Raw genomic sequence first — 24,262 nt, 5'->3', positions numbered from 1 at the left:
TAAAATGTGTCCCTTTCGCAACAGTTGGTCACCCGTGGGTAGAGGGAGCGCACGGATGCTGGGGACCAGCGTTAATGCCGCGGGCAGTAATAACAGGCGCTTCTCAGCCAAAGCATGTGCAGCTACTGCATTTTTCTCGGCTGTGGCGACTGACTGGGCTGGACGCGCTTTTGCGTTTTACGCTTTAAGTAACGCTAGTTCGCGGCAACCATGTTTGGGAAACACGCCGAACACATGAAAGTGGTTCGTGTCGGCAAAGTATGGAGATGAATCAGAAGGAAATATTTTTCCCGTCGCCTCATCTGTTGCACAACAAGAAGGGGAAACCCGTCCGGAAGAAAATGGTTAAGCGTAACTGCGTCTTTTCAAGACTGCAAACGTCTTGGCTTTTTGCTTAATGAATGCGGACTATTCGGCTGCTCTTCTTCGGCCGGATCCGCCGCCCAGGGGACTCCCAGCTTCCCTGCTACTTCTACTCTTCGCTCCCCGCTGTGCGTATGCGGTGGAATCAATATGAAATAAGTATTTTTCCTTGAAAAATAACACAATAAAATATCTATTCATACACGAAAAATCAAGAAAGGAGCGGTAAGTTTCATTGTTCATGTGCATGCGCGCAGGCGAGCGAACTTCACTGTGTTTTATACCTGCATGTCAGTCTGTACACATATAAACACCTGTTTATTTGGATACTTATACCAACCTTGCCCTGTGGCGACGACGTGTTGCAAAAGGAAGCGTTTGGAAATAGTATTACTATACATTTATAATTTTGACATATAGGCTCCATCCATTAATATCCAGTTGCTGAGGATAAGTTTGATATATATATATTTAATTAAGGGTAATCCCTACGCGAATCACCGATTACATGTCAAATGGTCCTTCTCGAAACCGAATAAAAGTTGAATATAATAAAAGTATCGGTGTTGTAGATGTACTTTAAATAGTTTAATGTGTTATTTCTGCAGCGTGCTGCCGGCTCAGGTTCATGATCCTGCTTCATTTCGGTACCAACGTCGTATTCCGCCAAACCGGCTCGTTTTCCAGCGAAGAGCAAATTTAGACGACAACCCGCATTATTTACCATAAATCATGTCTCCTGAAAAAAAATTATGCCTGGAAAGACAGCCAGCAATATCGAAAGAGTCCCGTGTTTTCCGCTGGGATCAGGCAGTTAATAAGCAGTGTTAAGTGTTTTATATGTGTATAATATAATGTAAGGCATGGAGACGCACGTTTTGCTGTGAAGTGCCTTTGATTTCGGAGCACAGGGGTTGCGAACCACTCTCCCCATGGGCGATGTTAGCTTTCATCCTGGGCGCTGTTGTAAAGTCGGCGACCGTATGTATCCAATCGCTTAGCCCGTGCTAATGAACTTATTTATCTAATAAACATTTCAGGATGCCCGTTTGCTGAGGAGTGTGTCTTAACCCCCTGTGCATGTGTGTGTGTGTGGGCCAGCGTTTAGCGCTTTTGCGTCTTTTGCTCGGCTGTTGCCCCCGATGGGTCGCCGAGTGAGGATCTGGACATCTCCTGACGGCAAACGGTCCCAGTGGCATGGTCCTGCCTTATTTGGAGTAAGGACACTGTTTATACCGCAATTTTTTTGGCACAGGAGGGTGATCTGCGTTCGCTCAACATTAAATCAAGCCGGCAGACGAGGTAAACGGAGATGCAGACTTAAGCTGGAGACGTGGTGTTTGTGAATTGATATTTCCTGGCGCTTCTTGTGTGCATAACAGGGGGATGGGGGCACAACATTTTCCCAAGTAGCAGTCAAATGGCCATTTCGTTGAAATAAGATTTTAAGTGATAGATTAAGCAATGTGGGACTCTGCTAAACAGTCAGAATGTTTTGTGTATGTGTGTAGCTAATATTTTATACACAATAAGTTTTATAACCGTCTCAGTCATTAATTCTCAGTCTGATTGTTCTACATTAGAAAATGTATATTATCCTCTAGTCAACTATGTCTGTCCCACTCGAACGTCTGTTTGAATTACAAAGAACATGGCAGCGTATAATCTAATGCTACAGTTCAGTATGTATACTGGGAAACCATCAATTCTTGGAGGTTTAAAACATTACTACAGGAAAGATGTGAAATCGTTTCTCTATGTTAACTTTGGGGGTTAGGTGATTATTTGATGAAAATGGAAGTAAAAGGAGTCGCTTATCACAAAGAAGCTCATATTACTGAAATTTCCATCTGTCTTTTGTAGCTGCTTATTAAGAATAGGGTCATGGTATTGACCAGGGGCTGATCCCAGGAGGCCCTCGGGAAGCCCTAGATGTGAGGACATGGCTTGGGATTTCCTTTGTGCATTTTCACCAAATTTCTGCTGATGCTTACATGCCTGAGGACCCCGGCTGTAAGTTTGTTAGGACAGTGTGCGTTTGTAAGAAACATCACTTTTACCTTTGTCCAGAAAAGAGCCACTTATCACACACATTAGCTGGTTGCAGAATCTTGTAATCACTACTTTAGTGGTGTGTGTGTGTGTGTGTGTTAAACAAGTAATACCATACACTCTCAGAAAAAAGGGTAAAGATTTGTACCTTTGCTTGTCATTGCGGCTTTACCCTCAAGGGTCTGCCAGTTGTACCCTTAGCTGCAGGTTACTATACCTACAGAGTACGTTTTACACTTTTCAGAATACATTTATGTACTCTGGTACATAAATGCTGTTTGTACCTTTTGGTTATTCAGAGTCCATATCTGTACCTTAAAAGGTACAATTATGGTACGTCTCCAGTGACAAGAAAAAGTCCACATTTCTACCCTTTTTTCTGAGTGTACAACCCTGCATGTATTGCATGACTATGTGGCCAAAATGAGACATAAGAACTTTTGCTTGCCTCTCCAGGCAAGAGTTTTTAAAATGGGATGTGAGTCTATCTACTCCCATGGGCCATCAGCTTGGAGAGCAGGAAGGGAACCTCGCTCTTCAGTCAGATGGTGTCCTAGCAGTTGAGGAGCTTGTCACTCAAAGGTCACAGGTGGAAATGCCATGAGGAGTCAGACGTACGTCTGTAGGGGGGACGTGGCCGTGTGCATGTAGCCAGGATTGTTTCAGGTAGGTGCTATGAGGCGGTGTGAGGCTCAGTGAGGTAGGACCTTGTGCCTCTGTTCGGAAGGTTGTTGGTTTATATTCTTCTGGGGCTGGCAGACTGATGCTGCCATTGGGTCCCTGTGCTGTGACCCCCCCCCTACCTTGTATGTGTGTCTATATGGCTCATGAAGAACAAGATGGGGTAGACAGAAAGAGCTTTTCCTTGGGGATGTGTTAAGTATCACTAGTCTGTTCTATGAGCAGAGTAGATTATGGGTGTGGTTTTGGTGGGAGTTTAGGGTGGGACCAGATGCATGTTGCTGTCTGATTGGCTGTTTGTAGCATGACATCACTGTCCTTCTGTCTCCCAATCTCTGGCCTCTGTTGTGGATTCCCATCCCCTGTGTGCCCAGTGGCGTGCCATGGCCTAGCAGCATGGCGCAACTGTACTTCCGGCGGACGGATAACTCCTCCTACAGGGACCGCATCCCATTGCGCATTGTGCGGGCGGAGGCGGAGCTCTCGCCCCTGGAGAAGGCCTACCTGAGCGCGGTGGAGAAGGGCGACTACGCCAGCGTCAAGCAGGCCCTGGAGGAGGCCGAGATCTACTTCAAGATCAACATCAACTGCATCGACCCGCTGGGCCGCACAGCGCTGCTCATCGCCATCGAGAACGAGAACCTGGAGATCATCGAGCTGCTGCTCAGCTTCAACGTCTACGTGGGGGACGCCCTGCTGCACGCCATCCGCAAGGAGGTGGTGGGGGCCGTGGAGCTGCTGCTGAATCACAAGAAGCCCAGCGGGGGCATGCAGGTGGGGGAGGGACTTCGGGAGAGGGGGAGACACAGAATCACATTCGTCACATTTACTTTGCATTACTCATGCATGATTTTATTACATTGATTGTTTTGATTATACGTTCTTACTATGTAGAAGCGTTTGGAGATAAATACATTATTCTGATTTATAACTGGGGGCGGCATGGCAGTGCACTGGTTAGCACTGTTGCCTCACACCTCCTGGGACCCGGGTTCGAGTCTCCGCCTGGGTCACATGTGTGTGGAGTTTGCATGTTCTCCCCATGTCGTTGTGGGGTTTCCTCCGGGTACTCCGGTTTCCCCCCACAGTCCAAAAACATGCTGAGGCTAATTAGAGTTGCTAAATTGCCCGTAGGAGTGCGTGTGTGAGTACATGGTGTGTGAGTGTGCCCTGCGATGGGCTGGCCCCCCATCCTGGGTTGTTCCCTGCCTCGTGCCCATTGCTTCCGGGATAGGCTCCGGACCCCCTGCGACCCAGTAGGATAAGCGGTTTGGAAAATGGATGGATGGATGATTTATACTTCATTTATATAGCAAACACCTCTTGTCCAAAGCGATGCTCAGGTGAGGCTCAGATAATAGGTCAGCCAGTCCCTGGAGCATCTGGGGGGGGGGGGTTAAGAGTCTTAATCAAGGGGCCAACAGTGAAACCACTCTGCCGACTCTCGGATTTGACCCAACACCCTTTCGATGGCAGGTCTGAGTGCGCAGAGCCGATCATGCGCACACACACCTGCCCACATATACGCACTGCAAAGACACCTTCCAAATTTAAAATAAACTGTGTCTGTTTTGAGGCAAGATGGTCTACAAGTAGCAAAATTATCTTCCAGTGAGGTAAAAGAATTGTACTTTGTAAGATTTCTTAAAATAAGACAATATGCCTAAATGCAAGCAAATTAATCTTATTCATAAGGTGTCATTTAGTTTATTAATGAAATTCAAATTTTTTTTTTCTAAATATAAGAATATTATACTTGCTTAGATTTTCATTTATTTGCTCTGCATTCATTGGTCATTTAAATATGGGCGCCTGCTGATTTAACACAGACTGCTTCATACAGTTAATGCTTTGGCTCTATTTGAATGTATGCAACCTGTAGACAGGAACAGGAGTTTTAGTTATTGTGCAGTCAAGCATCAAGAGGGCTTAGACATGTAATCTAACTGATTTTAAACATGGTGCATTGCTGGCGTCAGGCATGCTGGTCCCGGCAGCCTCCCTCCTGGGCGATTCGCATTCTCATCTGTCTGGAGTTTCAAAGAATGCTGCCGTAAGGCCACAAAAAACATCCAGTTAATGAGAGAAGTCCGGGGAGAGTGGTCAGACTTGTTAAAGCCAACTGGAAGGTCGCAAGTGCAAAAATAGCAGTGCAGTACGACGGTGGTGAAGAGAGAGTGTCACCGACGACTCCGAATGCATCAGTCTGTGAAGTCTGGAGGAAGACGCATTGCCCTACCTGCTAGTATGTGTAGGAGTACATAATAAAGTGGCCACTGAGAGTGTATCCACACGAATATGCAAACCAGTCTCTTTCTTATACATGCACACACTCTATACTCATCTATACTCTCCCTGGTCTACTCTTACATACTACTCATATATGGACTTTATTCTCACGTTGCCTTATACTCTTATACACATACTCTTACCTATATTCATATTGCCTACCACTCTAATATAGACACTGTCATCCGTACTTGTATTGCCTTAAATTTTAGTATATACATATGCTGTCACCAATACTCTGGCAAACAGATGCACATATACTCTGGCTAATACTCTAGCACACACAAACTCTCAGCCTTATACTCTAGTACGTATACATACTCTCATCTACAGTATACTCATATTGCCTTGCATTCGACAGGTAGTACATGTACATACTCTCATCTATATTCATATTGCCTTATTCTCTAGAACATGCACATACCCTTATGTATGCCCATATGACCTTATACTGTGGTACGCACATTCTATCATCTGTAATCAGAATATCTTATGCTATAAGACACATCTACTGGGGTCAGATTGCATTAAGTCGCACCCCAGTTGCTGCATGTCCAAGTCCCTCCGTGTTCTCGCCAATACATAATTACACCGTGTGGCATGCAAATGTGCAGATTTCCATGTCTCTGGATCAGAATTCTAGTAACCTAAAGGCTGAACGTGCTCTTTAGTATTGTTTTTCCTTTTTCTTTCCCCAGAGACACACTTTGATGAGCGTGCGGCACATGCTCTGCTGTGGGGGGTGGGGGGTGGGGGGTGGGGGGGGCGGGCCGGGCCGTGAGAAAAAAGGCTTGGCTTAATTAACACCATCGAATGTATGATGTTGAAAAGACTGTTTGCGTTGCTGTCGCGAGCAGATCTTTCAAGAGAAAGGGGAGTTTATCAGAGTGAAGCCTTGTTATGACACGTTAGATATTTATAACCTCCTCCTGACGCCATGGTGATTGTGGAAGAGGTGGGTTTTATTTAAATCTAATGGGCTCCTAATTAGCTGCTATCCTACTGCTGGAATGTTCCCATGGGACTGAACACAGTGACACCCGATGCCCTCTGCAGGACCCCCCACTCTCACAATCCCTGTCATACACCAGGCAGGAGTGATTTTTATTAATCTCCCACTGCGATTGGGGGTGCCCCAGTGCAATGGTGAGACGACCAGGGTTTTCGGCAGCAGAATATTTCTTGGATGGGGGTTACGAGGATAATAATAGCACATGCAGGGTTCACCAATCTTTTTTACCGTAAGAGTTACTTTTACGAAGAAGTCAACCAAGATTGAATTCTCCTTTCACATTCATTCGGTAGGAAGTTGACGGTGTTCATCACACATGCATGTTTGTGAAATGGAAAACAAAATGTCAGATTTCTAGTAGGCTTTCGCTACTAGTAGCTCGCAGTCCACATGCTGGCAACCGCTGACATAGAATGTGGGCCGTCTTTATGACATCATTTCCTGGCAGGTGATGGGAAACGGGACGGCATAGGGGAATCTGAGGTACCAGATGAAAGCGTCGGGATCTGGCCAGTAATGTTCAGCAAACAGGAAGTGAGGTAATGTTTAGTTCTTGGGTAGGACCAATGGTCTTATCAGGATGCCACTCAGGGGTGGGTGCTTGGGACCCCTGGGAGGGGTGGGGGTATGTGGCTGTTTGCCACCGGTAGGGTGGGCAGAAGATCCATTTGCTCCTGGGTAGGAGAGGAAAACCTCAGTGTCTTTCACTAAGGATGGACCCCATCTCACCTACAGGTTCCTCCTGTCCTCCTGGATAAGCAATTCTCAGACTTCACACCTGACATCACGCCCATTATCCTGGCAGCACATACCAATGACTACGAGATCATCAAGCTGCTGGTGCAGAAAGGCGTGTCGGTGCCTCAACCACACGAGGTGCGCTGCAACTGCGTGGAGTGCGTGTCCAGCTCCGATGTGGACAGCCTGCGCCACTCCCGCTCCCGCCTCAACATATACCGAGCGCTGGCCAGCCCCTCACTCATCGCCCTGTCCAGCGAGGACCCCTTCCTCACTGCCTTCCAGCTCAGCTGGGAGCTGCAGGAGCTCAGCAAAGTGGAGAACGAGTTCAAGCAGGAGTACGAGGAGCTGTCGCAGCAGTGCAAGCGCTTCGCTAAAGACCTTCTGGACCAGACGCGTAGCTCTCGTGAGCTGGAGCTGATCCTCAACTTCCGCGATGACGCCAATCTGCTGGACGAGGAGAACACCAACGACCTGGCCCGCCTGAAACTGGCTATCAAGTATCACCAGAAGGAGGTGAGATGCTGGGCTTTTTTGTGTTTATCTTTGGAGCTGGTGCTAGGAACCTGTTAAACCATGTAAGGGTCCCAAGTGAGATGCTCTTAGACTCTGTCTCCAAATGGGATCACTGCCATATGTTGCTTAACCCGGATTGCGCTTTGGAGGACCAGTCTTAGCACCAAAATGGCCCAACGCGCCTACAGCCCAATGGGAATACAAATAGCTATAAGGCAGCACAGTATGTTCATCTCAACCAAATAGATCACAAAGCAACATTAACCCAGGTTCATTCAATCCAAAGTATTATCTGATTTTTTTTTCTTCCATTTTTGCATTTCTCTGTTTCCCCTCTTTAAAATGATGTTTTAATCCTGTTACATTTTAGGAGAAGCTCTTCGTCTTCTATGAAGGGAAAAAGGGAGACACTTTAGCATGATTGCTAATTAGTTGGCAGAAGCTCATCTGTGGTTCCTGGTGTGATAAATTCCAGTGCTAAAAGCCCCCTCACAGATAGTCGGCTGTTGAGGTTTCGCTACCTGATTTCTGGTTGGATGCTAGCTTTGTTTTAAGGATCATTTACTCCTTGGTTGTTCATTGATTAGTTGTGGGACTTGTAATTAACTCAGCAGTGTATTCCGTATTTGTGTACTATTCTCAGGGTTGGCCAGAAGGTGGGAGGAAGGGAAAGACTTTCAGGGGGCCCAGACACTAGGGGGGAGTCCCTGAGTGTGTGAGTGTGTAGTGGTGGCTTTGTTTCGGTGAGGGGGGTGGACATCCTGTGGAATTTTACAAGGGCTCAGCCATGTCTTTGTGTAGCCCTGATTATTCCACAATATTACCAATACCAGGACCCACCTCTAGAGGGCGCCTCTCTCGGAACGAGGTGCATTGACGCACCTGTGACAGGCCACAAACAGGGAGGGGCTTGCAGTTCTTCATAAGAATATAGTGCCAAGCAAAACGGAAACTGAGCCGTGATACACCAGGGCTACATCAGCAGAGATGGCTGGCCCCCTCACCTGGGGTTGCCCTCTCTCACCCCCTCCCCCCGAGAATGCCTCCCATGTGAGCCTGCTGGAGCATCACTCATTAAGAGCTGCTCTGATCCCCTACCCCTGGTGAGACATTCCATTAAAACCCACTTTCCTGAATCCATGCACCAGTTACGCTACATCAGGAAGGTTAGCTCTGTGATGTCATCATTTTAACTTAATATTATTGATGATTTATTGTAATTTTTGAGTTCTTCATAATGCTGTTGCTATTTGTTTTTAATATATGATTTTTGTACTACTGCACTACATGCAGGAAGGAATTGTGGAGTATGGTAATAGTGTGCTTGCATGTAGTATGGATTATTGTATGTGGGTAGTGTATTTGTAGTATGAATATTTTTAGGAAGGTAGTGAAGATTTCTGTAGTGTGGCTTGGACTAGGTAGGTTGTTTAGTTATCTGTAGGATGAAATGGTTTGGATAGGCAGTGTACTTGTCTACAGTGTGGATTGGTCTAGGTAGGCAGTGTACTTGTCTACAGTGTGGATTGGTCTAGGTAGGCAGTGTACTTGTCTATAGTGTGGATTGGTCTAGGTAGGCAGTGTACTTGTCTACAGTGTGGATTGCTCTAGGTAGGCACTGTACTTGTCTACAGTGTGGATTGGTCTAGATAGGCACTGTACTTGTCTACAGTGTGGATTGGTCTAGATAGGCACTGTACTTGTCTACAGTGTGGATTGGTCTAGGTAGGCAGTGTACTTGTCTACAGTGTGGATTGGTCTAGGTAGGCAGTGTACTTGTCTACAGTGTGGATTGGTCTAGGTAGGCAGTGTACTTGTCTATAGTGTGGATTGCTCTAGGTAGGCACTGTACTTGTCTATAGTGTGGATTGCTCTAGGTAGGCACTGTACTTGTCTACAGTGTGGATTGCTCTAGGTAGGCACTGTACTTGTCTACAGTGTGGATTGCTCTAGGTAGGCACTGTACTTGTCTACAGTGTGGATTGGTGGACAAAAAGGTAAGAAAAATAACTGAAAGGGTCTTTTTTTTTGAAGATTCATTGGAGTTTTTTTCTGTTTTTTCTTGACTCGTCAGAAGGGCTCATTTTAGCAGCAAATCTGTCCTCTGCTGTGTTTGTTTGCACTGGTGACTGTACATATTCCGTAAGTGTCAGTGTCATCGCAGAGTCAAGATTGCCTGACTTCACTCCAAAGTCTTTTCATTTTGTGAGACAAGGCAGTTTCCTCGGTGAAAGAGCATTTCCTTTTACTTTAGGATGATAGAAAGGAATTGTGTTTTACTGATACTGGAACTGTTGTGAATTTAATAAAGGCTATACCAACTGAAGACAGCTACTGCCTGTTGTCACAGGCATTTCAGAGATCCTGATGTCAGGCCAATCCAGGAGCCTGTAAACATTTACAGTGGTTGTTGCTGCCCCCCTCTGTAAAGGACTGGTATTGCAGCTCAGTCCTTCATGCAGTCAGAGGTTTTGCTTTGTCAATCAAAATACTATGTAAACCCTGGTGTTGGTCTCATTTTACAGACATATGTTTGTTTTCTGTTATCTTGGGGATAAGGGGTTGACTGAATGTCCTGGTTATGCCTTTTTGGAAATTCAGAATGTACAGTGGTGTTTGACAGACAGCTGTGTCATCTGTGTTCAGGTAGTATACACTTGAGCAATCTGGGTGGAATTGCCTTTTATAATTATCTTACTGCGAGTGAGTCCCCCCCCCCTTACCGACACCTACCTCAGTGTGACTTGGGAGGAATCTCCACACGACTTTGTTCCCATGACGACGGCGAACCCAGTCAGCTTAGCTGCAGTGCTCTCTCTCCTCTCGTTTACTCCCCTCAGAGCCCCCACCCCATGTTTTACGGTGCCAGTCACCCCGGTGCCCCCCACTTGTCTAAAGTGTCCGCACCATGTGACTTAGTCTGTCGCACAATTGGCCACATTCACTATCGATGCGAGTTTTTGCAGCTAGACCCCCTAGGTCGGGATTGTTGTCGTTCCGCTGCTGTCTCAGCTGAATAACTTCAGTGTGAGCGCTAAAGTTTAAAAAGGGTCTTATTAAGGGAATCTGGTTTGATCCGAAGGATACCTGGCAAATAGGCAATATGTGACTATATTGTCGCTGTCCGATGAAAACTGCACATACCTCCTACTTGATGATTGTGATTGGGTGTATGCCATCTGTACAAACTGTGTATTGATAGTGTTTAACATCTAACTGACCAGTGAAAACATGTTTTACGAAGTCATCTATTTAACTAGTATTTAAGTTTGTACTTTTTAACATAGTAACACTTTTTGTGAATGTAATACATTATAATGCATTCATAAAGCATAAATATGGCTAAAAATATGTATGAAAAGGCATAACACATTATAGCCATGTTTATTATGCATTATTAATACTTTATGTAGGTACCTTAATAATGCAGTACAAAGCATCTTTAGCGCTTATGACGACCATTATAATGCATAATATTTCTAGCTGTAGTGCATTATACTTGACAGCTTCGAAGGAGCTTATAAATTATTATAATCAACACTATAATGCCTTATGACTGTCAATAGAAGATGCTGTAATGCTTTATTAATACTTATGCTGCTCATTATGATGCATTATGAAGGTATACATAAGGCATTGTAGATGAGAGCGCTAAGAGAAGTGTGACCGTTAACGTTTTGTACTCTTGATGGTCGTTTGTATGGATTTCTATATATAGCTAATTTTCACAATTTAACATTTATAACTAGATACCCAGCCAGATCACCTCATTAATTGTGAATATAAATAAGTGTCCATTTATTACATTAACATTAAACCATTCACTAATGGCTGTGTAAAGATCTGTTTACATACGTTTCTGAGAAAATGTGTTTTTCATGCTCTTGCACTATTGGATGGTTGGGGTGCGTGTTTTTCATTGGACAGCGACGTTACGCACTTAAGGAGGTTTTTACGTTTTGAACAGGCAGAATTTTAAATAAGCAGATGATTTTCTTATTTGAAGGTAAACATCTTCTAGAAATATTTCCTGCCGAGCTCAGGGTGATATTCTGGAGCAAAATCTATAAGACATTCAGCAGCTGGTCCACATCAGGGTGGATCATTAAAAATGAATGTGGGAGGGGTCAGTGATTGCTAAATATCCCAAAGGATGGTGGGAAATTGGCCAACATCCGTGTTGGATTTAATTCTTAATCTACAGCTAACGCTTGTTTAGACAGTGCTGGATTCTTATATGTTACCTCAGCAAACATTTGTGATCTGGAAATATAGGAATATAAATTAAAAATATAAACAAGCTAGTTTGTGTAAAGACGTGGTATTTTCATGAAAAAAAAACTAAAGCCGGTAAAAGGATATGTCATCCTACTGTGAACCCATAGCAAGAAACCCTGATGACGACCACATGACTTTCCATGGCTTGTCAACAGAATCACATCTGTATACATTTCACGCCTGGCTTTGAATTAAGCCAAAGAATTAACTGTGTCACCCCTTTTATCTGCACCCATGTCTCAGTTGATATTTCAATGGCTGAGAAGTTTAAAACAAGAGAACCGAACTGCTTTATACATCATGTCACGTGTGTAACTCCTTGAGCTCCCATGTGTGCCACACAAGTACGTTTTTAAGCCATGGTGTTAAGTTCATTGGGAAAGCAAGCCCGTTCTATAATCAGTTCAGTCATGACAAAACAGGAAACAACCATCATTAACTCGACAAACTGTAGAACGGCTTTCCCGCCATAAACCAAGTTTCAGTTCCCGTTAGAAGTGATTATTTACTGTGCCAGTAATGAGCTTTATTAAACATCCACAGTGTCCGGCAAATGCAGAGCGGCAGAGAAATGGCGGTAAAGGAGACGGCGAAATCCATTTCTCCGGCTGGCTAATGGAGTTTGAGAAGCCGTTAGGCCTTAGCCATTTGTTCAGATATTAATTTAAGCGGAGCCCATTCTTTGCATCATTTAGTCAAGCAGAAGAAGGAATGTGAAAATGTACTCGAAACCCATTTGCTGTGTGTGGCTCCGCCCCCTCACAGGGAGCTGGCAGAGGCTGTATAAGAGTAAACGCCTGGTTAGCTGAGCATTGTGTTTCCTCTGCGGCTGAGTGACGGCAGCTTGATCCTCTGTGTTTCCTTCAGGCCGCAGCAGAACAGATTAATACGCAGGAAATAAGTTTTTGCCCCCTGAGGTCGTGTTTCTCAGCCTGACCACTGGCTCTCATGAGAATCTTCAGTAGTTTAGCTGTCGTTTGCATTCTGAATGTCACCATAATATCCTGCAGAGTGGTGTTTGAGAAGCCGCCTTCTGGAAGTAAAAGCATGGGACACGACCACAAAATGGCTCATACCGCCATTTGCGGTCTCGAGTCCTCCATCATGATGCATTTTACATTGATTTGCTCTGGGTGCAAATCCAGACATCAATTATCTTAATTTCTTTTTAGATTATTACAGATAAAGTTTGTGGCATTTCAGATCAACATGACGCAACAGCAGGAACGTGGGCAGGGTAGTAAAATGAATTACTAATGGATGGGAAGTAACCGGGAGCTATTATGGGATGTTTTGAATGCCATTTAAAGCACAAAGATTTGATCTGCACTAAGCTTGATCTGAATTTAATTGAATTGCGAATTGCGATGGTATATTTTTTCACTGACCAGGGGGGTCCTTCATCAATTTGCAGACCCCTTTAGTATATTTTGCTGATCGCGATCGATCGGTTGCCCACCAATGAAATTAACTATTATCGATTAATCGTCCTATGATTGACCTAGAAATACGCCATGATCAACAGGTTGGCCACCACTGTTTTAAAGGTATTTATAGTGGAGATTCAAGAGGAGGCTCCCTGAAATACCTGCCCTCATCACCAGCCTAAATTAGGACATGAACCTCACAGATCGCAGGGTAGCAGTTTCCTTTCACCTCTCCACCGCCTCCCCCTTGGTGTTTAATCCAGGGACTCCAAGCCAATGAAAGTCTAACCATATGTAGAACCATTTTGCCAAAGGAAATGCATAAAACATCTAATAAAATTAACATACTTCTGTTACTTACTGGCTATAGCCCAGTCCATAGCAAGGCTGCAGCAGATCTTAAACACAAACATGTGTGCTTGGAATCACTCAAGGCGTACAGAAGGCAAATAGGTCTGGCTTTTTGATGACATCATGACTTCAATAACCTGGTTTGCAGCGGTTGCCCATGTAGCTGTAGAAATAAATGGTTCAGCCCACATTGGTAACACGGGGAGGCCTGACTGGGAAAAGCGATGAGCTTCTCGGAAGCGTGTGCGGGTTTAAAACTAAGCTGGATGGAACTTCCCCAGCAAGTTCCCCATGGTTCCACACAGGCAGAACCAAGAAGCAGGAGTCGCGTTATGCCATGTTGTGGGCGGTACCTATCGCTGATGTATCTGACAAAGTTGACAGGTGAAAATGCCTCTTTTCTCTCCGCCTGGCTTATTGGGGGAAAAAAATGCTTGATGTTGATTTGAAAAGAGAATCTGTCAAGGGCTGAATTCTGTTCATTAAATCGGTGAATTGTAGTGACTGACTTACAAAAGTAAGAGAATGTGAAAGGACACTTATTCCCACAAATTCCACCTTTCTCTGCATAATCACTCAGTAAAATGCCAAGACCTGATTCTTATTGACCTCCTGTTCCTTAGCATTTTTTTGTTTAATGTCCTTTTGTCCTTTTCAACCTACAGTTTGTGGCTCAACCCAACTGTCAGCAACTGCTTGCTTCGCGGTGGTACGACGAGTTTCCTGGCTGGAGACGCCGGCACTGGGGGGGGAAGTTCCTCACTTGTGTCTTCATCGGCCTCCTCTTTCCACTCTTCTCCCTCTTCTACCTGATTGCCCCCAAGAGCCGCTACGGTCTTTTCATCCGCAAGCCCTTCATCAAGTTCATCTGCCATACAGCCTCCTACCTGACCTTCCTCTTCCTCCTCCTGCTGGCCTCCCAGCACATTGTGTCCACAGAGCCCAACCGGCAGGGGCCGGCGCCCACCGCCGTAGAATGGATGATCTTGCCCTGGGTCCTAGGTAATGGCAGGTGGCTGGCACCTTGACTCGAGTTGGTAGAAACAGCAAACCATCACGGTGCTGAAAGATTAGCTTACAGTGAGATTTGAGCTGTTCCTTTTGTGGGTACTCAATGTCCTAAAGCGGTACTTGGTGTTCTAATGCAGTACCCGATGTCCTAAAGCGGTACTCGGTGTTCTAATGCAGTACCCGATGTCCTAAAGCGGTACTCGGTGTTCTAATGCAGTACCCAATGTCCTAAAGCAGTACTCGGTGTTCTAATGCAGTACCCAATGTCCTAAAGCAGTACTCGGTGTTCTAATGCAGTACCCAATGTCCTAAAGCAGTACCCGATGTCCTAATGCAGTACCCAATGTTCTAAAGCAATACTCAGTGTTCTAAAGGGTACTCGATTATCTTCCCCCGAGGTCCAAAACCCACCAGCAGGAAAGATCTTATGGTGTTTCGGTTCATATGTGGACTGCAGTCTGCTATTTGAGTACCCCCTCTTTGGAAGGGTCTAAACCGTAAATCCCCAAAAGTGCATGACAGCTGAATGCCATTTCCTAACCATATATATGGGGGGATGTAAAGTCAGTACTAGCAACCTCTACATTTGGGAGGACGCATGAGAACACAGAAGGAAAAGTCTGAGAAATTGCACCAAATTCTTTCTGATCCCTGTGCTGCCAAAGAAAAGTAAGCATATCTATCACAAGGGGATGACAGATATCAGATGTGAACTTTAAACGCTCTTTCGCATGTGCTGTGCATTAGCTGGCGTTAATTAAACATATCTGCAGTTGTTCTACTCGAATTTGTATTTGCATTGAGATTTTAAAGAACATCCACCATCCAAATAGTTGAGATCATGTTCAGACACATCATCAGACACATGAGATCAGAAGACACATCTTCGGTGATGGTGACTGGTGATCGTTTGTCTTCTTCTCCTTCCCACATGCAGGTTTTATCTGGACGGAGATTAAACAGATGTGGGACGGCGGGCTCCAGGACTACATCCACGACTGGTGGAACCTCATGGACTTTGTCATGAACTCTCTCTACCTGGCAACCATCTCCCTGAAGATTGTAGCATTCATGAAGGTGAGAGGACACTGAGGAACCAAGGGTTGTGCTCCTTACAGCTAGAAAATGATTTGCATGCCGTCTCATAGCCTAATTTTCCTCTTTTTCTTCACTTTACCTGAAGTTTCAGTTTGCTTATTGAATGTAACTCATTTGGCATGCAGTATATTATGAGTGTATATGTTTGTAAATAGTGTATTTAGTCATCGAAGACTGCAATGAAGTCGGGCTGTTGGGAAAGGCTGACCTTTCTGTTTGCTGCCACTTCTCCTGGTTTTGAGAGGCAGATGAGGCAGTTATCGGTATTTCCTTTTGGTTTATTTATTTCTTTAGTTTTATGTTTTCAGTGTTCTTGTTTATTTTCCCTGGACCTCTTCTGTCCTGCCCGCCATCCTGTACCTGTGCATTTCGACAAATAACTAAGCCTGTTACTTGTACCATCGTGTTGTGTGGTAGTATCGTGTTGTACCATCGTGTTGTGTGGTAGTATCGTGTTGTACCATCGTCTTCTGCGTCCCATTCCTCCGTGTTGTGGTCAGACCTAGACTGGCCCATTTGATCAGATGGATGGATTGATCTCGGCAACCCAAGTTATCGGTGCTCTGTCCCCCTGCTCCATCCGACTCCTCACCGGTGCCATTGCGTTCCTTTTCTGCCCCCCTTCAGTACAGCGGCTGCAAGCCCAGGGACAACTGGGAGATGTGGCACCCCACGCTGGTGGCGGAGGCCGTGTTCGCCATCGCTAACATCTTCAGCTCTCTGCGACTCATCTCGCTCTTCACGGCCAACTCGCACCTGGGCCCGCTGCAGATCTCGCTGGGCCGCATGCTGCTTGACATCCTCAAGTTCCTCTTCATCTACTGCCTGGTGCTGCTGGCCTTCGCCAACGGCCTCAATCAGCTCTACTTCTACTACGAGACACAGGGCAGTGACGACCCCAGACCCTGCAAGGGCATCCGCTGCGAAAAGCAGAACAACGCCTTCTCAACGTAAACTTAGATTTATACTCACCCTTACTGATTGGACGAATGAGCTTGGATTTAACATGCATTGCTAATTATTGCTCGAATTTAATGCAGCAATGGTCTGTAAAACCAGACTATGATGTACAGGGCATGGTAATCCTACTCTCCACTATGGCTCCCCTCCAAAGCTTCATGTCTTCCTGTTGAGAACACAGTCCATGGAATGCAGATATGCTAAAGCCTTAAAGTGGTCTGAATCCTTTCCGTTAGACATGGTGAATAACAGTGTGTGCGCCTACAGTGAACCCTTGAGGCAATTTAATATTATCTTCGCGTCGTACTAAGTGGTTGTAGCCCAACAGTTGACTGTAAAACATGCAGTATTGTGAAGGAGTTCAATGGTGTGATTTGACACCAGAAGCCCCAGGAAGCAGAACATCCGAATAAGGAGGGACTGCGTTCGCTGGCTGAATACCTTTGCATATCTGCTGTAGAACTGGATGAAAACATATACAGTTACATAGTGACCTTTAGTGAGTTGTACTCCCTGAAACTCGCAACAAGCCGCCTTTCTTCCCTTTTCTCCTTAGGTTGTTTGAGACGCTGCAGTCTCTCTTTTGGTCGGTGTTCGGCTTGATCAGCCTCTATGTGACCAACGTCGGGCCCGACCACAAGTTCACCGAGTTTGTCGGCGCCACAATGTTCGGCACCTACAACATCATCTCTCTTGTGGTTCTCCTCAACATGCTGATAGCTATGATGAACAACTCGTACCAGCACATTGCTGTGAGTCTTTATCACCATATATTTCCCTTCCACGCCCACTCAGTCTCTCCCATCACTTGTAGGAGCAATATACATAATGGATAAAAGCTTTTGGTTCAGATTTTTAAAGCTTTTTGTCACTGGTGACATGAAATGTCTTGGGCATATGTGGAACAAGGTTGAATTGTATTATACTTTCTGTCAGAAATGTCATCCGTGTGGTTTGATATAATTTCTGTGTGAATGTGCTCTTCTATTGAGTTTATCATGGTCTCATACATCTGTAGGATCATGCAGACATCGAATGGAAATTTGCAAGAACGAAGCTGTGGATGAGTTACTTTGAAGAAGGAGGCACGTTGCCATCTCCTTTTAATATCATCCCCAGCCCGAAGTCCGTGTGGTACCTCATCAAGTGGATAAAGAAGCACGTCTTCAAACGGACTAAGTCAAAAAGACCCGAAACCATCGGAACCCTCGGGGTGAGACCTAATCTTCAATGCAGAGTGTCTGTCGGCAATAAATGAATGATCTCCTGGCATCAAACTTTAAAACAGTATGATGTAACTGAACTTGTATCTATTTTATGTGAAGCTGCACTGGTTAAGCTCCCTCTTCTGGTTTGACTTACTCTGGCGGTTTAGCCAACGTTTGTCATGCGAAATGTAAGAGCAGCCGAAGCTTGTTCCATCTCCACGGGGCCCCAGTGCACGCGGACAAATAAGTGGCAGAGAATAGCCAGCTTTGGTGCAATATGATTTCGTGCCACTTGCTCGGCTGCCCTCCATTTGCATGAAAGAGAAACATCAGGCGAGCGAATCACGGTCTCAACTTCTACCCCCCCCCCCCCACCCTTACAGAGACGTGCTGCTGAGAACCTCAGATTAAACCACCAGTACCAGGTAATGGTGGGCTCCATCTGGGTTATGTGGGACGCGCATGTGACGCATGCGCATGTGAGAAACTGCCGCTCAACTTTCGCAGGAGGTGCTGAGGAACCTAGTGAAGAGGTATGTGGCGGCCATGATCAGAGATGCCAAGACGGAGGAGGGGCTGACTGAGGAGAACTTCAAGGTGGGATCCTCCAACATCTCCAGGAGGCAGAGTCATAGATCCATGCTGCAGTCTGTATTTGAGTCTAATTCATTCCTCATTGGGGGGCGGTGAGAGAGGGACCACCAATGAAACACCTTGTCCGATTTGTACTGTATAGGTTATACTGTTATTTTGTTTTATCGACAATCACTTATCACCTGAGCGATGGATTTACTGTATTAATTCCATTAAAATGTCCTGCTGTACAAATGGACACTGTAAATAAAGGTCATGGCCAAGCAGCTAAATCACGGACCACAAGGAGATTTTTCGTATGTAAATTTCATGCGTGAACAACTTCTTTGTTCATAGTTTGTCTCGAGACCAGCCACTGAACTAACATGTATCAAACCATATTCCTCAAGATATGTTCTTTGCAGGGTTGGGGCCATTCCAGAATGCACTCATCAAGGCAAATCCAAATCAGAACATGGAATTGGAGTTTGAATTTGAAAATATTTACTGGGAACAGAATTGGAGTTGAATCCAAATTTCAGGGAGATTTAAATTCCAACTCCCGGTCCATTTCCTGATTTGGATTGAAATCGATGCATTCATTCAGGAACATCTCCAAGCCTGGTTCTTTGGGCTCGGGCTGTTTCATCATACTATCAACGTTTATATAGTTTAAAATATTTGTTCCTGTCCTCACTGATAGCCAACAGATTTTTTTAGATAAATATTTATAAAACGATGTATTCTTTTCATAGTTTATAACAGGAAATGTAGTAGGATCTCTCATTAGACTGAGCATAGATTTTACTGTATTAAATCCAACTGATTTATCAAATGAGACGAGAGAAGTAATTTGGTACTTTATTGATCCCTGAAGGGAAAATTAGGATTTATTCAGAAATAACACTTCATTAATCTGCTGTTTGGTATTTTTGCTTTTCCCTCATCTCTCAGGAACTGAAGCAAGACATTTCCAGCTTTCGCTATGAGGTTCTGGGCATGATGAAAGGCCACGGGTCTAAGGGGAGTACCACCGCCTCAAGTCTCGCCTACCCTGATCACTCCCTCAAATACACACCAGCGCCCTCTGGGGGCCAGCAGAAGAATAAGCTCAACCTGTTTGACGTCACCAACATGCTGAAGCAGAACCCAGCTGGCTCCAGGTCACCGGAAGCCTTCAACGGTTTGGCCAATGGGTCTCTCCTCCTTCCTGCTGAGGCCCCCTCAACGTCCACCTCTACTGCCCTACACAGGAAAGACTTCCCCAAGAATATTTCTGACTTCAGTCTGTATCAGAGGCGCCGCCGGGGTGGAAATTTAGGACATACCCCCAGCAAGATCTACTCCGTCTCTGAGGAGGTGGACGAATTGGACCCGGAGCAGCACAGCAGGAAGCAGGCAGAGCATTCGGGGCCAGTAGCTGGAAAGGAGTTACTGGGGGAAGTGTCCAGGTACCAGGGTGAGAAGGAGGGGGAGGGTAATCATGAAGAGGATGAGTATGAGAAAAGTAAAGATGAAGAAGAGGAGAATAGGGAAGAGGACTTGGGAGTAAAAGAACATTTGGAGGAGAGGTTCCTCCAGAAAGAGGTCAGGGAGGATGACAATGACTCAACTTTGTCAAGAGAGACGTAGCTTTGTCTGTGCACCAGATGAAGCTTAAATGTGCCTGAGAGACAATCAAACGTGGTGTGTGAAGGAGGTGGTGCCCATTGGGGTGGAATAGGGTTCAGGGCGCGTGTTTCAGACAAAGACCTGAGAAACACCACCTCCTAGCAAGGCAGGGGTGCCTCATTCATGAAGGGGGCAAGTTGTAACCAAACGGCTACTTGCTCCCTCTGGGACGTCCCTGACACAGACTCACCTGATGGTGAGCAGACCGACTACCTGAACCATCCCCCTCGCGCTCCTCTCCGCGGACATGACTGTCTCCCCATTCACCGATGAAAGAATCCACTAGAACAGAGCAGATGTTCCTGTGTTTTCAGGTGCTGCTGTTTCATGTATTTATTTATTTGTTTGCATGAATATTTATATGAATCAGCACACAAAGCATCGCATTGTCACCTAAAAACAAAAAAATGATTTACGTTGCACTTTGGGGACAGTTGGACATTTCATTTTAATTTTTTTTTATTTTGTTTTTTATGGAGCGAGAAGGACATACCATGGTAATTCTTTTTTCATAGCCCCCAGCTTGTCTAGTGCCTGTGACATCCACAGAGCCCGTACTCCGCCTTACTCAGTTAGCTTTAGCACTTTACACCGGGTGTCGTTCAGAGGATCGGACAGACTTCTTAAGACAGAGTATCTTTAATTTGACGCTTTCTATGCAAAATAAAAACTGAACACCTGGCCGACTTCTATCCCTCTCATTCGCACTTTGTATCACATGATGAGGGGTGTGTCTCGATTTCAGCATGAAAGAACCAGACGTGCTAAACCACCACCTATCCTTGTACCAGGGGCACAAAACGTGTTCCTTTCCTCAGTGCTGTTGAAGTTACATACCCCGACATGTATTCCAAGCACAGTTACTTAGCAGTCCAACAATATGCTCTTTTCAGATTCTCATTAAACCATATTGCAATTGTGTACTATATGAGTCATGTATTGGGTGATAAAATATATGTATCTGATATTGATTATAGGTATATCTTTTTAAATTTAAGTTCTACTTTTAAAAGTACCATTTAATCTGTTATCGATAACTAAATAAATACGCTTATTTATTGTTAAATAGTTGCTTTTTAACATGTTTGACAAAGTATATTGCTAACACACAAAGTCCAAAGGAACTGGTTGTCTTCATGGTAACTATGGCAACATGAGGTGGAAGCTTGTGTAACTTATTTAATCACATCTAATCACTGGGTGCTTTAAAAGGCTTCGTGGTGTTTTTTCTCCCTTCAATTAAGGGTGTGAGTCCAGGTTGATGTTTCAGGCTTTTATGGTGCTGAAAATTGATTTTTCTCCCACCTACCAGGCTTTTGTCATTTTTACTGTAGGCTAACATTTTGTTATGTAAAAATATGCTAATAGGCGGGAATGAGCGTACGTACCATTCGGGGATCTGTTAAGAGTTGCTCTGAGATAAGGGATTCGTTTAAATTCGTCCCTGCTCTCCGCACTGTTGGATACGTCGTCTCATTCCCAGCAAAACTCTGCGGCGTTTTTTTCCGCAAAGATGTGAAAGAGCCGTACATGAAAACACAAATGTACTTAAAGGTGTTTTAAGTGGTGCCCTGGCTTAGGCCCGGGGGGCCTGAAGGTTTCTCAGAGATGGATTGGAGCTTTAAATGCACAAACCGCTGGACACATCATCATCAATGCCCCAGTCAGTTTTCAAAAGAAGCTTTTTATGCTAGGTAAATGTTGTGATCTTGTGGATAGCGTAGCATACATAAATACCCCCACCTGTGATTTTTGGACCAGTAATTCTGGCACCTCTTCTTATGCTTCTGCATTTTTAAGAGTCCGTAATGAAGGACAGAACTGCCATGCCTTTGCCGAGGGGCCGATGACTTCAAGGGACTGCGGCAAATTCCTCTAAACAGGGCTGTCTGTCGGACTAATGTTGGGTCCAACCATGAGTGTGTTGCATGGTTCGGTGTTTCTCAAAGGGGTCCTTGGGGACTGTCTGGCTGGGAGTTTGGAGGGAGCGAAAATGTAGACTGGCTGGAGGTTCCCGAGAATCGGGTAGAGAAACGCTGGTGTAGCTCGCAAACGCTGTAAGAATGGCATCAATAATGTGTGTCCTCCTCCACAGCAACCCATGATTCCCCTGCTGACCGAGGTCATTTTCTATTTGTCTTTCTCCACAGGGTGTGATGTCTGTCTTGGGCTCTCTGAGGCAAAAGCCATCTGCTATATTCTTTTTGGCACCAGTGCCACGATCACTCCCCCCCCCCCCTTTTGGTCAAAAGGCAAGGGCACATTCTATCAGGCTCCCCGGGGGTCTTAGAACACTACAGAGTTATGAATTCCGGATAATTAGGCACAGGTAGAGACTGTTGTGAAAGCAGTGGATGGCAGGATATATGAAACAAAAGAGAAAAACATCATTTGAATCCTCGCAATCAGTCCTTTGCTGTTTTTGTTTGTTGTGATTTGAGAACCATTCAATGGTTTTCATGCATTATTAACACCCTACGCTTGAATCACCAGAGCATTTTGGCAGTGACTTTCACGCAAATTTATCAAGCCCTGGTTTTCACAAACTAAGCGGGCATTTAATTGTGCAGGATTAATATACTGCAGATGCTCTGAGGGGTTTCAGATGGCATGTGGTCCATGTTTGGGGAATGAACACAAACCTTGAGGCTGCAGCCCCGCTGATGAGGTTGTGTAAGCAGCCTGCTGTGGGAGGTTTTAAGGGAAGCATAGCAAGCGTGCAGCTAATTGTTCGCAATTGCAGGATATGTAAGCAAATACAGGCAGCGGATGACAGTTGGAATCAGAATTTACCTCCTTATGGAACAAAGAACAACCTTCATTTTCACTGAATCGTGGACCAGCTAACCCACGCCAGCGAGGGCAGAAAGTTCAAAATGTTTCTTGCTCAAAATGAGCATTTCTTATATTTCAAGAATGATTTCATATTTCAAAATTAAAGTGCCCTTCTGCTTTGGGAGGTGAGGTTTTTAGATTGGCTTTTGATGAGCGATGTAGACACAGGTCTTTCTACAGGTGATTTTCCATTGCCCACCTCCAGGAGTTTTGTATGGATCCACTCACAAAGAAAAGTAGCCAGTCTGAATTTGTGAGGTTATATTTTGGCCTTTCATCACTCCTGGGAGTCTCATGTCCATGAAATGGCTTTATGGATTTCTGAATCTGATAAAAGCAAAATTTTGTCCCTTTCACACCTATACCTGTTTTAAATAGACATTTTGACAGACGTACCCCCTCCAGAACTGTGCCACATCTTCTGCTATTCTGAGTCAAAATATTTCCATCATCAACTATTTTCCATCCACGCTGAACTTCCACATGTTTCTGCACCTTCCAATATTGGATGCATTTCTTATGCAGTTTGCTGGTATGGCAATTGAAATGGCAAAAAACAGAAGATGTTAATGGGGATGTCATTTAAAAACTCCCATAGTTTCAGGGGAAACGGGGGGGGGGGGGAGGGGTCTCAGCCCAGCAAGCTGCTCAGCCCCCACCCGGACCTGCTGCCCCTATGGATTTTTTAAAAGGCTAAGCTGAGGCCTGGCCGTAGGGCTCTATACTTGACGTTCAAACCCCCAATGTTTGTTTTTTATTCGACCACAAGAGGGAGCCCAAAACTTAGTGATTGGTAACACAGTCTGCTCCCCCCCCACACACACACACACACACAATCAGCCAGGGCAGGACTCACCTAGTAGCCAAACGAATGATGTCTACACATTGTTTCTTTGAAATGCTTCTATCCGTCCTGGATGTGCTGGTAGGCTGATCATCTTCCCAGCCCTAGATGACAAGGTACATTTTCTGTCTTCATAAGAAAAAACTCTGTGAGGGAGAACAACAGTGTCAACTCTAACCCTCAGATGAGCGCAAAATCAACCATTAACAAGCTGTTTTTTTCCCTCATGGTGGGGGCCTATGAACATATGAACATACCATGTTTCTTTGCAAAACGGGGCTGAGGTTGTGAATGCAAGTTACTGTATTCATTGTTCCTCCTGGGGGAGAATAAGCCATGGCATACATACATGTGC

At 45.0% G+C, this 24,262-nt stretch overlaps 1 protein-coding gene across 5 annotated transcripts; it reads left to right on the top strand.

The window, feature by feature from the left end:
• LOC125713353 (short transient receptor potential channel 4-like) lies at window positions 1-21,294 on the top strand. Of its 5 annotated transcripts, none has more exons than XM_048984381.1 (11): window positions 1-588; window positions 3,471-3,870; window positions 7,133-7,651; window positions 14,373-14,709; window positions 15,656-15,795; window positions 16,444-16,766; window positions 17,333-17,528; window positions 17,795-17,989; window positions 18,368-18,409; window positions 18,492-18,581; window positions 19,512-21,294. In XM_048984381.1, exons 2-11 carry the CDS (start codon window positions 3,493-3,495, stop codon window positions 20,187-20,189), a joined length of 2,898 nt encoding a protein of 965 aa, XP_048840338.1. In that variant the 5' UTR covers window positions 1-588; window positions 3,471-3,492; the 3' UTR covers window positions 20,190-21,294. The 5 variants fall into 5 exon arrangements, with proteins under 5 accessions (XP_048840338.1, XP_048840341.1, XP_048840337.1 ...); XM_048984384.1 differs by having other exon boundaries at window positions 1,619-3,870; XM_048984380.1 differs by having other exon boundaries at window positions 972-3,870.
• Window positions 21,295-24,262: the final 2,968 nt, after the last annotated feature.

This window comes from Brienomyrus brachyistius, chromosome 18 (assembly GCF_023856365.1).
Source record: "Brienomyrus brachyistius isolate T26 chromosome 18, BBRACH_0.4, whole genome shotgun sequence".
NCBI lineage: Eukaryota > Metazoa > Chordata > Actinopteri > Osteoglossiformes > Mormyridae > Brienomyrus > Brienomyrus brachyistius.
Note: the sequence above shows the minus strand (reverse complement) of the source record. Positions and strands in the feature narration are given on the sequence as shown.